This window comes from Scyliorhinus torazame, chromosome 14 (assembly GCF_047496885.1).
Source record: "Scyliorhinus torazame isolate Kashiwa2021f chromosome 14, sScyTor2.1, whole genome shotgun sequence".
In the NCBI taxonomy this organism is placed as follows: Eukaryota; Metazoa; Chordata; class Chondrichthyes; order Carcharhiniformes; family Scyliorhinidae; genus Scyliorhinus; species Scyliorhinus torazame.
The window spans coordinates 223,751,913-223,768,029 of NC_092720.1; the positions used below are offsets into that span (position 1 = coordinate 223,751,913).

Sequence of the window (16,117 nt, forward strand, 5' to 3'; positions counted from 1 at the left end):
TCATTCCTTCCTGGTCTGGTCAAGGTCACCTACAGGCGGAATCTTCGCTGCCGAGGGGGTCCGGTTTGCCTACTTTTACCCCTGATGCGCTAAGCGTCAAGAACCACAAAGACATGTGAGACTTTAACTCAGGCTTTAATATACTACATGGGAGGCTTACCCGACACAGACGACCCCAGACAGAATGGGGCCTGTCCCAGAAGAGGTTCTTATACTGACTCCCGGGGGAGTGGCTAAGGCGGAGCTCTCCGTGGCCAGGTCGGGTTACCTACCAGTGACCGAACCTCTGCAGAGTTACAGTACAATACACAGTATTACAGGGCACGTTACGCACAACTATTATATACTATAGAACATAGAACGATACAGCGCAGTACAGGCCCTTCGGCCCACGATGTTGCACCGAAACAAAAGCCATCTAACCTACACTATACCATTATCCTCCATATGTTTATCCAATAAACTTTTAAATGCCCTCAATGTTGGCGAGTTCACTACTGTAGCAGGTAGGGCATTCCACGGCCTCACTACTCTTTGCGTAAAGAACCTACCCCTGACCTCTGTCCTATATCTATTACCCCTCAGTTTAAAGTTATGTCCCCTCGTGCCAGCCATTTCCATCCGCGGGAGAAGGCTCTCACTGTCCACCCTATCCAACCCCCTAATCATTTTGTATGCCTCTATTAAGTCTCCTCTTAACCTTCTTCTCTCCAACGAAAACAACCTCAAGTCCATCCGCCTTTCCTCATAAGATTTTCCCTCCATACCAGGCAACATCCTGGTAAATCTCCTCTGCACCCGCTCCAAAGCCTCCACGTCCTTCCTATAATGCGGTGACCAGAACTGTACGCAATACTCCAAATGCGGCCGTACCAGAGTTCTGTACAGCTGCAACATGACCTCCTGACTCCGGAACTCAAGCCCTCTACCAATAAAGGCCAACACTCCATAGGCCTTCTTCACCACCCTATCAACCTGGGTGGCAACTTTCAGGGACCTATGTACATGGACACCTAGATCCCTCTGCTCATCCACACTTTCAAGAACTTTTCCATTAGCCAAATATTCCACATTCCTGTTATTCCTTCCAAAGTGAATCACCTCACACTTCTCTACATTAAACTCCATTTGCCACCTCTCGGCCCAGCTCTGCAGCTTATCTATATCCCTCTGTAATCTGCTACATCCTTCCACACTATCGCCAACACCACCGACTTTAGTATCGTCTGCAAATTTACTCACCCACCCTTCTGCGCCTTCCTCTAGGTCATTGATAAAAATGACAAACAGCAACGGCCCCAGAACAGATCCTTGTGGTACTCCACTTGTGACTGAACTCCATTCTGAACATTTCCCATCAACCACCACCCTCTGTCTTCTTTCAGCTAGCCAATTTCTGATCCACATCTCTAAATCACCCTCAATCCCCAGCCTCCGTATTTTCTGCAATAGCCTACCATGGGGAACCTTATCAAACGCTTTGCTGAAATCCATATACACCACATCAACTGCTCTACCCTCGTCTACCTGTTCAGTCACCTTCTCAAAGAACTCAATAAGGTTTGTGAGGCATGACCTACCCTTCACAAAGCCATGCTGACTATCCCTGATCATATTATTCCTATCTAGATGATTATAAATCTTGTCTCTTATAATCCCCTCCAAGACTTTACCCACTACAGACGTGAGGCTCACCGGTCTATAGTTGCCGGGGTTGTCTCTGCTCCCCTTTTTGAACAAAGGGACCACATTTGCTATCCTCCAGTCCTCTGGCACTATTCCTGTAGCCAATGATGACATAAAAATCAAAGCCAATGGTCCAGCAATCTCTTCCCTGGCCTCCCAGAGAATCCTAGGATAAATCCCATCAGGTCCCGGGGACTTATCTATTTTCAGCCTGTCCAGAATTGCCAACACCTCTTCCCTACATACCTCAATGCCACCTAATCTATTTACCTGGAGCTCAGCATTCTCCTCCACAACATTATCTTTTTACTGAGTGAATACTGATGAAAATTATTCATTTAGTATCTCGCCTATCTCTTCAGACTCTACACACAACTTCCCATCCCTGTCCTTGACTGGTCCTACTCTTTCCCTAGTCATTCGCTTATTCCTGACATACCTATAGAAAGCTTTTGGGTTTTCCTTGATCCTTCCTGCCAAATACTTCTCATGTCCCCTCCTTGCTCGTCTTAGCTCTCTCTTTAGATCCTTCCTCGCTACCTTGTAACTATCCATCGCCCCAACTGAAACTTCACACCTCATCTTCACATAGGCCTCCTTCTTCCTCTTAACAAGAGATTCCACTTCTTTGGTAAACCACGGTTCCCTCGCTCGGCACCTTCCTCCCTGCCTGACCGGTACATACTTATCAAGAACACGCAGTAGCTGATCCTTGAACAAGCTCCACTTATCCAGTGTGTCCAACACTTGCAGCCTACTTCTCCACCTTATCCCCCCCAAGTCACGTCTAATGGCATCATAATTTCCCTTCCCCCAGCTATAACTCTTGCCCTGCGGTGTATACTTATCCCTTTCCATCATTAACGTAAACGTCACCGAATTGTGGTCACTGTCCCCAAAGTGCTCACCTACCTCCAAATCCAACACCTGGCCTGGTTCATTACCCAAAACCAAATCCAATGTGGCCTCGCCTCTTGTTGGCCTGTCAACAAACTGTGTCAGGAAACCCTCCTGCACAAAAAACGACCCATCTAATGTACTCGAACTATATCTTTTCCAGTCAATATTTGGAAAGTTAAAGTCTCCCATAATAACTACCCTGTTACTTTCGCTCTTATCCAGGATCATCCTCGCCATCCTTTCCTCTACATCCCTAGAACTATTTGGAGGCCTATAGAAGACTCCCAACAGTGTGACCTCTCCTTTCATGTTTCTAACCTCAGCCCATACTACCTCGGAAGATGAGTCCCCATCTAGCATCCTCTCCGCCACCGTAATACTGCTCTTGACTAGCAGCGCCACACCTCCCCCTCTTTTGCCTCCTTCTCTGAGCTTACTAAAACACCTAAACCCCGGAACCTGCAACATCCATTCCTGTCCCTGCTCTATCCATGTCTCCGAAATGGCCACAACATCGAAGTCCCAGGTACCAACCCATGCTGCCAGTTCCCCTACCTTGTTTCGTATACTCCTGGCATTGAAGTAGACACACTTCAAACCACCTACCTGAACACTGGCCCCCTCCTGCGACGTCAAATCTGAGCTCCTGACCTCTATACTCTCATTCTCCCTTACCCTAAAACTACAATCCAGGTTCCCATGCCCCTGCTGCATTAGTTTAAACCCCCCCAAAGAGCACTTACAAATCTCCCCCCCAGGATATTTGTGCCCCGCAGGTTCAGATGTAGACCATCCTGTCTGTAGAGGTCCCACCTTCCCCAGAAAGAGCCCCAGTTATCCAGAAATCTGAATCCCTCCCGCCTGCACCATCCCTGTAGCCACGTGTTTAAATGCTCTCTCTCCCTATTCCTCATCTCACTATCACGTGGCACGGGCAACAACCCAGAGATAACAACTCTGTTTGTTCTAGTTCTGAGCTTCCATCCTAGCTCCCTGAAAGCCTGCCTGACATCCTTATCCCCTCTCCTACCTATGTCGTTAGTGCCAATGTGGACCACGACTTGGGGCTGCTCCCCCTCCCCCTTAAGGACCCGGAAAACACGATCCGAGACATCACGTACCCTTGCACCTGGGAGGCAACATACCAAACGTGAGTCTCTCACGCTCCCACAAAATCTCCTATCTGTGCCCCTGACTATCGAGTCCCCAATTACTAATGCTCTGCTCCTCTCCCCCCTTCCCTTCTGAGCAACAGGGACAGACTCCGTGCCAGAGGCCCGTACCCCATGGCTTACCCCTGGTAAGTCGTCCCCCCCACAAGTATGCAAAGCGGTATACTTGTTTCTCAGGGGAACGACCGCAGGGGATCCCTGCACTGACTGTTTTTTCCCAGTCCCTCTTACAGTTACCCACCTATCTCCAATCTTTGGTGTAACTAATTCCCTGAAGCTGCTATCTATGACCCCCTCTGCCTCCCGAATGATCCGAAGTTCTTCCAACTCCAGCTCCAGTTCCCTAACTCGGTCTTGGAGGAGCTGGAGATGGCAGCACTTCCTGCAGGTAAAATCAGCAGGGACACTAACTGCATCCCTCACCTCAAACATCCTGCAGGAGGAACATTGCACTCCCTTCCCTGCCTTCCCTCTAATTTCTACCAAGATCTGGCTAACAACTAAATTAAATTTTTTATAAAAAATAATAATAATATAATAAAATATGGCACTTACCTCAGACCAATGGGTTTTATTATTAGGTTAGAGGAGGAGGGCGGGTGGGAGACACTACACGTGTAGTGTCTCGGGTTTCCTCTCCACCAGAATTTATTGGTGAGGGTCTTCCCAGAAGTCCGCGGGTCGCCTAAAACACTAAAATTAAAAAAAAAAATTTAAAGGAGAGACTTATCTCCCAGAAATCACTTCCGCACTGCCCCCGCTGAAATGGACTAGCCTGCTCCGCTCCTGCTGAAATCGACTTGGCCTGCAAAGTAAGTAAGTTAATCAGTACTTACCTCACCCAGGCCGCGACCTTTTAAACGGTCCCCTCTGCCTCGCAGCTCCCGCGCTGTTTCTAAGGTCCCAGCTCTCACTCCCGAACTAAACAACTGACCTGCAAGATAAGTAAGTTAATCAGTACTTACCTCACCCTTGGCAGCGACCTTTTAAACTATGTACAATGGTAGGGACGTACAGTGGTGTATCACCACAACCCCCTATGTCTTTGCGCCCTTTTCCCACTTCCTGTGGCCTTTTGCCAATGGGGTATCGCGAGGGGGGGTCTCGGTGTCCAATGATCTGATTGACAGGTCCCTTGGGCCTGCCCCAGCTGTCCATCTCCCGTGGCGTTACTCGCATGTTCCCCGTTACCAGGTAAGGTGAGGGCGGGAGCTCCCGGCCTGGCTTTCGACAATAGATCGATGCAGATCAATCGCATCGATTATCTCCGGATGGACGACTGACGGGGCAGGTCCGGGCATGTTCCAGCAGCTTGGCTGTTGGGTCAAGACTGAAACACAGCTGGGGTTTGACAGCTGTACGATTTTAAAATGTCTAAATCTTTAATAAAGGATACCCAATTTAATTGTCCTCCAAGCTGGGCCCTGCTATGTCAACACAGCTCGAACTCCTGCAACGTAAACCATTGACATGCACAACGGACGAACCTCATTGTGACCAATGTTGCAAGACAAAAATACACGGGCCAGGGAAGTATTTCACAAATTCCTCACCAACCCCGCCCGAGCAAAACAAACATCAGGAGACGGACATTTCATGATGAGGTCTACAAAACACGCAACACCCACACCGACCTACCACAATCCAGCCCCATTATCTTTACACCAAGCTCTCGCAGCAATAACTCTGACAGGAAAAAACTTGCGTTCTGTATTTTAAACCTCTCTATAAACGCAAGTAGGTAACAGTTTGGGAAAGTTCGGGGCGGCCATCACACACCTGCCCTCCAACATGGTCGCCAATCTCCTCAGATTCTCCTTGGCGTTCCGTGGACGGCAGGTTTCGGCAACCGGCCCAACATGCATCGCTCCTCAGTCTCCAACTGAGCCAGTCTCCGTGGTTTTAGTCGAGACCGGAGGTGGCTTTGGTGGTTCGAGGCTTTGGAGGTGCACGCCATGGGTAATAACAATGTACCTCCCCCCCCCCCCCCCCCCCCGCCCCCCCGCCCCGGTGTCTTCCTACATCTTCCTCTATGCTCCTGTAGTACCACCACCATACCTGCCACTTTCTGTCCCTCGTATCACTGAACAGTCCTGCCTGATGAATATTGACGCAAAACATTGACCAGCAGTAGGATTGTCAATGCTGAAAGAGGTGTTGCCTTCACTGGTGACAGACTCTTTTTCAACCCCACCCGCTTTACAGTCTATCTTGGCCTTCACAGGGTCAGTTCGAGCAACAAGAGCCTCTGAGGGGTCGCTCCTCTCAGAGTTGATTGACTCGACAGGCATTATTCCTAGGGTGGCAACTGTTACCTCCTCATCGGCATTTTCGGGCAGCAGGGTGGCACAGTGGTTATTCATTTCTTTCCAATTAGGGGGCAATTTAGCGTGGCCAATCCACCTACCCTGCACATCTTTGTGTTGTGGGGTGAAACCCACGCAGACACTGGGAGAATGTGCAAACTCCACACGGACAGTGACCCAGAGCCGGGATCAAAACCGGGACCTCGGCGCCGTGAGGCAGCAGTGCTAACCACTGCGCCACCGTGCTGCCCACATTTCTTTTTCATTTCGCCCTCTTTCCCTTTCTCTTTCTTTTCTCTCGTTCTCGCTGCCCTTTCTCTTCTTTTGCATTTCCATTCCTTCCCGTTTTCGCTGCGTATCTAACTATTTCACCTGGAACTAGATTTTAGCCAACTCTACTGACTGTTGATCTGGGCTTAGCTCTCTTGGCTGTTTCTCCTTCAAACTTGCATGTTCAGCAATCGCGTCAATTTCTTCCACCCAATTGTTTTGCCAATTCGATGAGCGGGTCTTTGTGAAGCGTCTACAATTAAACCAGAGATACGACTTCCGCCTTGAGAAAGTGCTCAGCTGCTTCTAGAGCCACCCTGTTATATTACTACAAAAATAGTGTCCCTTTATAATTTACTCCATACCCTAAAGTCGTCATCTAACATGTCAAATCCCGGACGAGCCCCCAGTATATGTTACCACTCAATGGTAGAACCCTCAAGAGTATTGACAGTCAGAGAGATCTAGGAGTACAGGTCCACAGGCCACTGAAAGGGGCAACACAAGTGGAGAAGGTAGTCAAGAAGGCAGACGGCATGCTTGCCTTCATTGGCCGGGGCATTGAGTATAAGAATTGGCAAGTCATGTTGCAGCTGTATAGAACCTTAGTTAGGCCGCACTTGGAGTATAGTGTTCAATTCTGGTCGCCACACTACCAGAAGGCTTTAGAGAGGGTGCAGAAGGGATTTACCAGAATGTTGCCTGGTATGGAGGGCATTAGCTACGAGGAGAGATGGATAAACTCGGTTTGTTCTCACTGGAACGACGGAGGTTGAGGGGCGACCTGATAGAGATCTACAAAATTATGAGGGTCATAGACAGAGTGGATAGTCAGAGGCTTTTCCCCAGGGTAGAGGGGTCAATTCCATGGGGTTTAAGGTGCGAGGGGCAAGGTTTAGAGGAGATGTACGAGGCAAGTTTTTTACGCAGAGGGTAGTGCGTGCCTGGAACTCGCTACCGGAGGAGGTGGTGGAAGCAGGGGCGATAGTGACATTTAAGGGGCATCTTGACAAATACATGAATAGGATGGGAATAGAGGGATACGGACCCAGGAAGTGTAGAAGATTGTAGTTTAGTCGGGCAGCATGGTCGGCACGGGCTTGGAGGGCCGAAGGGCCTGTTCCTGTGCTGTACTTTTCTTTGTTCTTTAGTCACTCTCTGGGGGGTGGGGATCTCCCCACAGATCCTGGGGTCCCAACATATGTGGACGAATCAACAATTTCAGTATTTTCCTGAGATCTTTCTTATCTGCCCCAATGAGTTACAGGCACCAGATTTGTAAGTAAAACATTTTAAAAACCTGCTAATTTATAACAAGAGTAAAAGATGACCAGGTAATGGAACGATGGTCCACTGATCGAACTATTTCCCAAACACCATCCCACCCTCCACCCACATACACACAAGATAGACGCACAGGGGGTAAGGGGAAGGATCAGAATGATGGGGATTAAACGGAGTGTGAGATATTTGAGGATCTTCGCTGCTGGGGTTGAGGTCTTCGTGGCGGTGATCTCTTCAGAATGAGAGGTGCTGAACCGTCGATTGGTTTGGACCTTCAAGCTGGGCTACTCAAGCTGGATTCTTAGGGCATGGTGGACACCCGTTAACGTGTCGAGAGCTGAGCCTCCGCCTCGGGAGGTGAACGGGGCAGCGCGGTAGCACAGTGGTTAGCACAATTGCTTCACAGCTCCAGGGTCCCAGGTTCGATTCCCGGCTTGGGTCACTGTCTGTGTGGAGTCTGCACCTTCTCCCCGTGTCTGCGTGGGTTTCCTCCGGGTGCTCCGGTTTCCTCCCACAGTCCAAAGATGTGCAGGTTAGGTGGATTAGCCATGATAAATTGTCCCTTAGTGTCCAAAATTGCCCTTAGTGTTGGGTGGGGTTACTGGGTTATGGGGATCGGGTGGAGGTGTTGACCTTGGGTAGGGTGCTCTTTCCAAGAGCTGGTGCAGACTCGATGGGCCGAACGGCCTCCTTCTGCACTGTAAATTCTACGATAATCGATGTAAACTTCAAGCCTGCTCAGTTTCTCAGTTTCCGTGGTCAGCTTCAGCTTGTTTCCGGTTCAGCAGAATATCGTTTTCGCGAGGCCTTCGGGTGCTCTGATACCTTTCAGCTCAGATCTGAGACAGGATTCCACCGCTGCAGCTCAGGCTGAACAGAAAACAGGCCCCCCCACCCCCCTGCCCCCCACACCACCCACCCCCTTTCAAATCACTAGCTTTCGGAGCACTGCTCCTTCCTCAGGTGAATGAGCTGCGCTCCGGAAGCTGGTGATCGGAAACAAACCTGTTGGACTTTAACCCGGTGTTGTCAGACGTCTTACTGTGCCCACCCCAGTCCAACGCCGGCATCTCCACGTCACAAAGCATCAAGGGGAGGCCTGGGCCAGTACATTAGACCGGGGATGCGTTCAGTTTGACCAAAGTCAGCAGTTTCATGCAAAATCTGCAACATGGAAGGACAAAACAAAACACGGGACAGGCAAGGATTGAACAAGTCGCTCCCAGTACCATTCGCAATTCTGAGCCAGCAGATTGTGGATCAAATCCCTCCTCAGAGAATTGTCATCATATACTCCAGACGAACACTGCAAAGACAGTACTGATAGGGTAATGAATTGGCTGGAAGAACGTGGAAGGGTAATATAAAATATGGGCTAAAATTCATCAGGGAGTGCAGGAGCAGAGGGAGCTGTGTGTGGGTGTCTATGGATCATTGAAGGTGCCGGGACAGGTGGAGAGAGCAGTGAATAAAGTGAGGAATATTCTGGCCTTTATTAATAGGGACACAGAGTACAAGAGCCAGGAGGTCCTGCTGAACTTGTACAAGTCACTAGTTAGGCCCCAGCTGGAATATTGTGAGCAGTTCTGGGTGTGACACTACAGGAAGGATGGGAACACATTGGAAAGAGAGCAGGAGAGGATTACAGGAACGGATCCCACGGATGAGAAACTTCGGTGATGAGGAGAGATTGGGAGGGTTGGGAATGTTCCCCTGGGAGAGGAGGAGGCTGGGAGGAGATCTGATTGAGATGGTCAAACTCACGAGGGGGTGGGACAGAGTCGATTGGGGGGGGGGGAAGACTGTTCCCGCTCAAAAAAAAAGGATGAAGAGTGAGAGGGGCTCAGATTTCAGGTGACTTGGAGAAGAAGCAGGAGCGATGGGGTAAAATTAGTTTTCTCCCAGCGAGTGGTCAGGGTCTGGAATGTGCGGCCTGGAAGTGAGGTGGGGGCAGGTTCAATCGAGACATTCAAGAGGGCGTCAGGTGATTATTTGAACAGAAACAATGTGCAGGGAATCGGGGATAAGGGAGGGGAACGGCACTGAGTCACGATGCTCGTTTGGAGAGCTGGTGCCGATGTGATGGGCCGAATGCCCTCCCTCTGTACTTGTGATTGTCAGAGGCATCGTGCTTTGGATGTAATACGGAACTGAGACGTGACAGTATCAGAAACGTTATAACCAAGTCAGGGAACAACTCCGTAGATCATTCATCAATCACAACAGAAAACCTTGGCTAAACTAAATATATTCTTCCTTCCAGTGCAAGTGGAATAAACACAATCGCGTGGCCTTTCTTGTGCTGTGCACAGCTCTGTTTTATGTGTTGTACAGAATCTACGCTCCTCTATCTCACAGGTAAGGGGGGTTTTCAATGCAATCTGTTTGTCTCTATTCCAGTCTGCGTAAAGCTGACAATGATCAGATCCCCACTTCATTTGTAGAAATAGTGAATTTCACGAGCACAGGGCAGACACGGGTAAGATCGGTTAATGCCGGAGTTAATCTCCCGCAAACCATGCTGAGGAATGTGGAGAACAGGAACATTGAGCAGAGATGACAAGACGCAAGAGCCCACCTTAATCGCCAGTCAGACTGGGACAGGTAACACTCACCTCATTCCACAGTGAGACTGGGACAGGTAACACTCACCTCAATCCACAGTGAGACTGGGCAGGTAACACCTCAATCCACAGTGAGACTGGGACAGGTAACACTCACCTCAATCCACAGTGAGACTGGGACAGGTAACACTCACCTCAATCCACAGTGAGACTGGGACAGGTAACACCTCAATCCACAGTGAGACTGGGACAGGTAACATTCACCTCAATCCACAGTGAGACTGGGACAGGTAACACTCACCTCAATCCACAGTGAGACTGGGACAGGAAACAATCACCTCAATCCACAGTGAGACTGGGACAGGTAACACTCCCCTCAATCCACAGTTAGACTGGGACAGGTAACACTCACCTCAATCCACAGTTAGACTGGGACAGGTAACACTCACCTCAATCCACAGTGAGGCTGGGACAGGTAACACTCACCTCAATCCACAGTGAGACTGGAACAGGTAACACTCACCTCAATCCACAGTGAGACTGGGACAGGTAACACTCACCTCAATCCACAGTGAGACTGGGACAGGTAACACTCACCTCAATCCACAGTGAGACTGGGACAGGTAACACTCACCTCAATCCACAGTGAGACTGGGACAGGTAACACTCACCTCAATCCACAGTGAGACTGGGACAGGTAACACTCACCGCAATCCACAGTGAGACTGGGACAGGTAACACTCACCTCAATCCACAGTGAGACTGGGACAGGTAACACTCACCTCAATCCACAGTGAGACTGGGACAGGGAACACTCACCTCAATCCACAGTGAGACTGGGACAGGTAACACTCACCTCAATCCACAGTGAGACAGGGCCAGGAAACACTCACCTCAATCCACAGTGAGACTGGGACAGGTAACACTCACCTCAATCCACAGTGAGACTGGGACAGGAAACACTCACCTCAATCCACAGTGAGACAGGGACAGGTAACACTCACCTCAATCCACAGTGAGACTGGGACAGGTAACACCTCAATCCACAGTGAGACTAGGACAGGTAACACTCACCTCAATCCACAGTGAGACTGGGACAGGTAACACCTCAATCCACCGTGAGACTGGGACAGGTAACACTCACCTCAATCCACAGTGAGTCTGGGAAAGGTAACACTCACCTCAATCCACAGTGAGACTGGGACAGGTAACACTCACCTCAATCCACAGTGAGACTGGGACAGGTAACACACACCTCAATCCACAGTGAGACTGGGACAGGTAACACTCACCTCAATCCACAGTGAGACTGGGACAGGTAACACTCACCTCAATCCACAGTGAGACTGGGACAGGTAACACTCACCTCAATCCACAGTGAGACTGGGACAGGTAACACTCACCTCAATCCACAGTGAGACTGGGACAGGTAACACACACCTCAATCCACAGTGAGACTGGGACAGGTAACACTCACCTCAATCCACAGTGAGACAGGGACTGGAAACACTCACCTCAATCCACAGTGAGACTGGAACAGGTAACACTCACCTCAATCCACAGTGAGACTGTGACAGGAAACACTCACCTCAATCCACAGTGAGACTGGGACAGGTAACACCTCAATCCACAGTGAGACTGGGAAAGGTAACACTCACCTCAATCCACAGTGAGACTGGGACAGGTAACACTCACCTCAATCCACAGTGAGACTGGGACAGCTAACACACACCTCAATCCACAGTGAGACTGGGACAGGTAACACTCACCTCAATCCACAGTGAGACTGGGACAGGTAACACTCACCTCAATCCACAGTGAGACTGGGACAGGTAACACTCACCTCAATCCACAGTGAGACTGGGACAGGTAACACTCACCTCAATCCACAGTGAGACTGGGACAGGTAACACACACCTCAATCCACAGTGAGACTGGGACAGGTAACACTCACCTCAATCCACAGTGAGACAGGGACTGGAAACACTCACCTCAATCCACAGTGAGACTGGGACAGGTAACACTCACCTCAATCCACAGTGAGACTGGGACAGGTAACACTCCCCTCAATCCACAGTGAGACAGGGCCAGGAAACACTCACCTTAATCGCCAGTCAGACTGGGACAGGAAACACTCACCTCAATCCACCGTGAGACTGGGACAGGTAACACTAACCTCAAACCACAGTGAGACTGGGACAGGTAACACTCACCTCAATCCACAGTGAGACTGGGACAGGTAACACTCACCTCAATCCACAGTGAGTCTGGGAAAGGTAACACTCACCTCAATCCACAGTGAGTCTGGGACAGGTAACACTCACCTCAATCAACAGTGAGACTGGGACAGGTAACACTCACCTCAATCCACAGTGAGACTGGGACAGGTAACACTCACCTCAATCCACAGTGAGACTGGGACAGGTAACACTCACCTCAATCCACAGTGAGACAGGGACAGGAAACACTCACCTCAATCCACAGTGAGACTGGGACAGGTAACACTCACCTCAATCCACAGTGAGACTGGGACAGGTAACACTCACCTCAATCCACAGTGAGACTGGGACAGGTAACACTCACCTCAATCCACAGTGAGACTGGGACAGGAAACACTCACCTCAATCCACAGTCAGACTGGGACAGGTAACACTCACCTCAATCCACAGTGAGACTGGGATAGGAAACACTCACCTCAATCCACAGTCAGACTGGGACAGGTAACACTCACCTCAATCCACCGTGAGACTGGGACAGGTAACAGTCACCCCAATCCACAGTGAGACTGGGACAGGTAACACTCACCTCAATCCACAGTGAGACTGGGATAGGAAACACTCACCTCAATCCACAGTGAGACAGGGCCAGGAAACACTCACCTTAATCGCCAGTCAGACTGGGACAGGAAACACTCACCTCAATCCACCGTGAGACTGGGACAGGTAACACTCACCTCAATCCACAGTGAGTCTGGGACAGGTAACACTCACCTCAATCCACAGTGACACTGGGACAGGTAACACTCAACTCAATCCACAGTGAGACTGGGACAGGTAACACTCACCTCAATCCACAGTGAGACTGGGACAGGTAACTCTCACCTCAATCCACAGTGAGACTGGGACAGGTAATACCTCAATCAACAGTGAGACTGGGACAGGTAACACCTCAATCCACAGTGAGACTGGGACAGGTAACACTCACCTCAATCCACAGTGAGACTGGGACAGGTAACACTCACCTCAATCCACAGTGAGGCTGGGACAGGTAACACTCACCTCAATCCACAGTGAGACTGGGACAGGTAACACTCACCTCAATCCACAGTGAGACTGGGACAGGTAACACTCACCTCAATCCACAGTGAGACTGGGACAGGTAACACTCACCTCAATCCACAGTGAGACTGGGACAGGTAACTCTCACCTCAATCCACAGTGAGACTGGGACAGGTAATACCTCAATCAACAGTGAGACTGGGACAGGTAACACCTCAATCCACAGTGAGACTGGGACAGGTAACACTCACCTCAATCCACAGTCAGACTGGGACAGGTAACACCTCACCTCAATCCACAGTGAGACTGGGACAGGTAACACTCACCTCAATCCACAGTGAGACTGTGACAGGTAACACTCACGTCAATCCACAGTGAGACTGGGACAGGTAACACTCACCTCAATCCACAGTGAGGCTGGGACAGGTAACACTCACCTCAATCCACAGTGAGACTGGGACAGGTAACACTCACCTCAATCCACAGTGAGACTGGGACAGGTAACACTCACCTCAATCCACAGTGAGACTGGGACAGGTAACACTCACCTCAATCCACAGTGAGACTGGGACAGGTAACTCTCACCTCAATCCACAGTGAGACTGGGACAGGTAATACCTCAATCAACAGTGAGACTGGGACAGGTAACACCTCAATCCACAGTGAGACAGGGCCAGGAAACACTCACCTCAATCCACAGTGAGACAGGGACAGGTAACACTCACCTCAATCCACAGTGAGACTGGGACAGGTAACATTCAACTCAATCCGCAGTGAGACTGGGACAGGTAACACTCACCTCAATCCACAGTCAGACTGGGACAGGTAACACTCACCTCAATCCACAGTGAGACTGGGACAGGTAACACTCGCCTCAATCCACAGTGAGACTGGGACAGGTAACACTCACCTCAATCCACAGTGAGACTGGGACAGGTAACACTCACCTTAATCCACAGTGAGACTGGGACAGGTAACACTCACCTCAATCCACAGTGAGACTGGGACAGGTAACACTCACCTCAATCCACAGTGAGACTGGGACAGGTAACACTCACCTCAATCCACAGTGAGACAGGGACTGGAAACACTCACCTCAATCCACAGTGAGACTGGGACAGGTAACACTCACCTTAATCGCCAGTCAGACTGGGACAGGAAACACTCACCTCAATCCACCGTGAGACTGGGACAGGTAACACTAACCTCAAACCACAGTGAGACTGGGACAGGTAACACTCACCTCAATCCACAGTGAGACTGGGACAGGTAACACTCACCTCAATCCACAGTGCGTCTGGGAAACGTAACACTCACCTCAATCCACAGTGAGTCTGGGACAGGTAACACTCACCTCAATCAACAGTGAGACTGGGACAGGTAACACTCACCTCAATCCACAGTGAGACTGGGACAGGTAACACTCACCTCAATCCACAGTGAGACTGGGACAGGTAACACTCACCTCAATCCACAGTGAGACAGGGACAGGAAACACTCACCTCAATCCACAGTGAGACTGGGACAGGTAACACTCACCTCAATCCACAGTGAGACTGGGACAGGTAACACTCACCTCAATCCACAGTGATACTGGGACAGGTAACACTCACCTCAATCCACAGTGAGACTGGGACAGGAAACACTCACCTCAATCCACAGTCAGACTGGGACAGGTAACACTCACCTCAATCCACAGTGAGACTGGGATAGGAAACACTCACCTCAATCCACAGTCAGACTGGGACAGGTAACACTCACCTCAATCCACCGTGAGACTGGGACAGGTAACAGTCACCCCAATCCACAGTGAGACTGGGACAGGTAACACTCACCTCAATCCACAGTGAGACTGGGATAGGAAACACTCACCTCAATCCACAGTGAGACAGGGCCAGGAAACACTCACCTTAATCGCCAGTCAGACTGGGACAGGAAACACTCACCTCAATCCACCGTGAGACTGGGACAGGTAACACTCACCTCAATCCACAGTGAGTCTGGGACAGGTAACACTCACCTCAATCCACAGTGACACTGGGACAGGTAACAACTCAACTCAATCCACAGTGAGACTGGGACAGGTAACACTCACCTCAATCCATAGTGAGACTGGGACAGGTAACTCTCACCTCAATCCACAGTGAGACTGGGACAGGTAATACTCACCTCAATCAACAGTGAGACTGGGACAGGTAACACCTCAATCCACAGTGAGACTGGGACAGGTAACACTCACCTCAATCCACAGTGAGACTGGGACAGGTAACACTCACCTCAATCCACAGTGAGACAGGGACAGGTAACATTCACCTCAATCCGCAGTGAGACTGGGACAGGTAACACTCACCTCAATCCACAGTGAGACTGGGACAGGTAACACTCACCTCAATCCACAGTGAGACTGGGACAGGAAACACTCGCCTCAATCCTCAGTGAGACGGGGACAGGAAACACTCACCTCAATCCACAGTGAGACTGGGACAGGTAACACTCACCTCAATCCACAGTGAGACTGGGACAGGTGACATTGACCTCAATCCACAGTGAGACTGGGACAGGTAACACTCACCTCAATGCACAGTGAGACTGGGACAGGTAACACTCACCTCAATCCACAGTGAGACTGGGACAGGTAACACTCACCTCACTCCACA

The 16,117-nt window shown here is 50.1% G+C and overlaps 1 protein-coding gene and 1 long non-coding RNA gene across 3 annotated transcripts in view; one reads left to right on the forward strand and one right to left on the reverse strand.

The window, feature by feature from the left end:
- The window catches only part of LOC140390581 (uncharacterized), a 61,563-nt gene extending 57,135 nt beyond the window's left edge, over positions 1-4,428 (reverse strand). The window contains exon 1 of the long non-coding RNA XR_011934662.1: positions 4,314-4,428. This is a non-coding gene — a long non-coding RNA (uncharacterized lncRNA). The remainder of the gene's footprint in view (positions 1-4,313) is intronic.
- The window catches only part of LOC140390580 (N-acetyllactosaminide alpha-1,3-galactosyltransferase-like), a 107,220-nt gene that overhangs the window by 12,058 nt on the left and 79,045 nt on the right, over positions 1-16,117 (forward strand). For both annotated transcript variants that reach the window (XM_072475779.1, XM_072475780.1), the window contains exon 2: positions 9,882-9,976. In XM_072475779.1, coding sequence (XP_072331880.1) covers positions 9,882-9,976 — 95 coding nt within the window. The remainder of the gene's footprint in view (positions 1-9,881; positions 9,977-16,117) is intronic.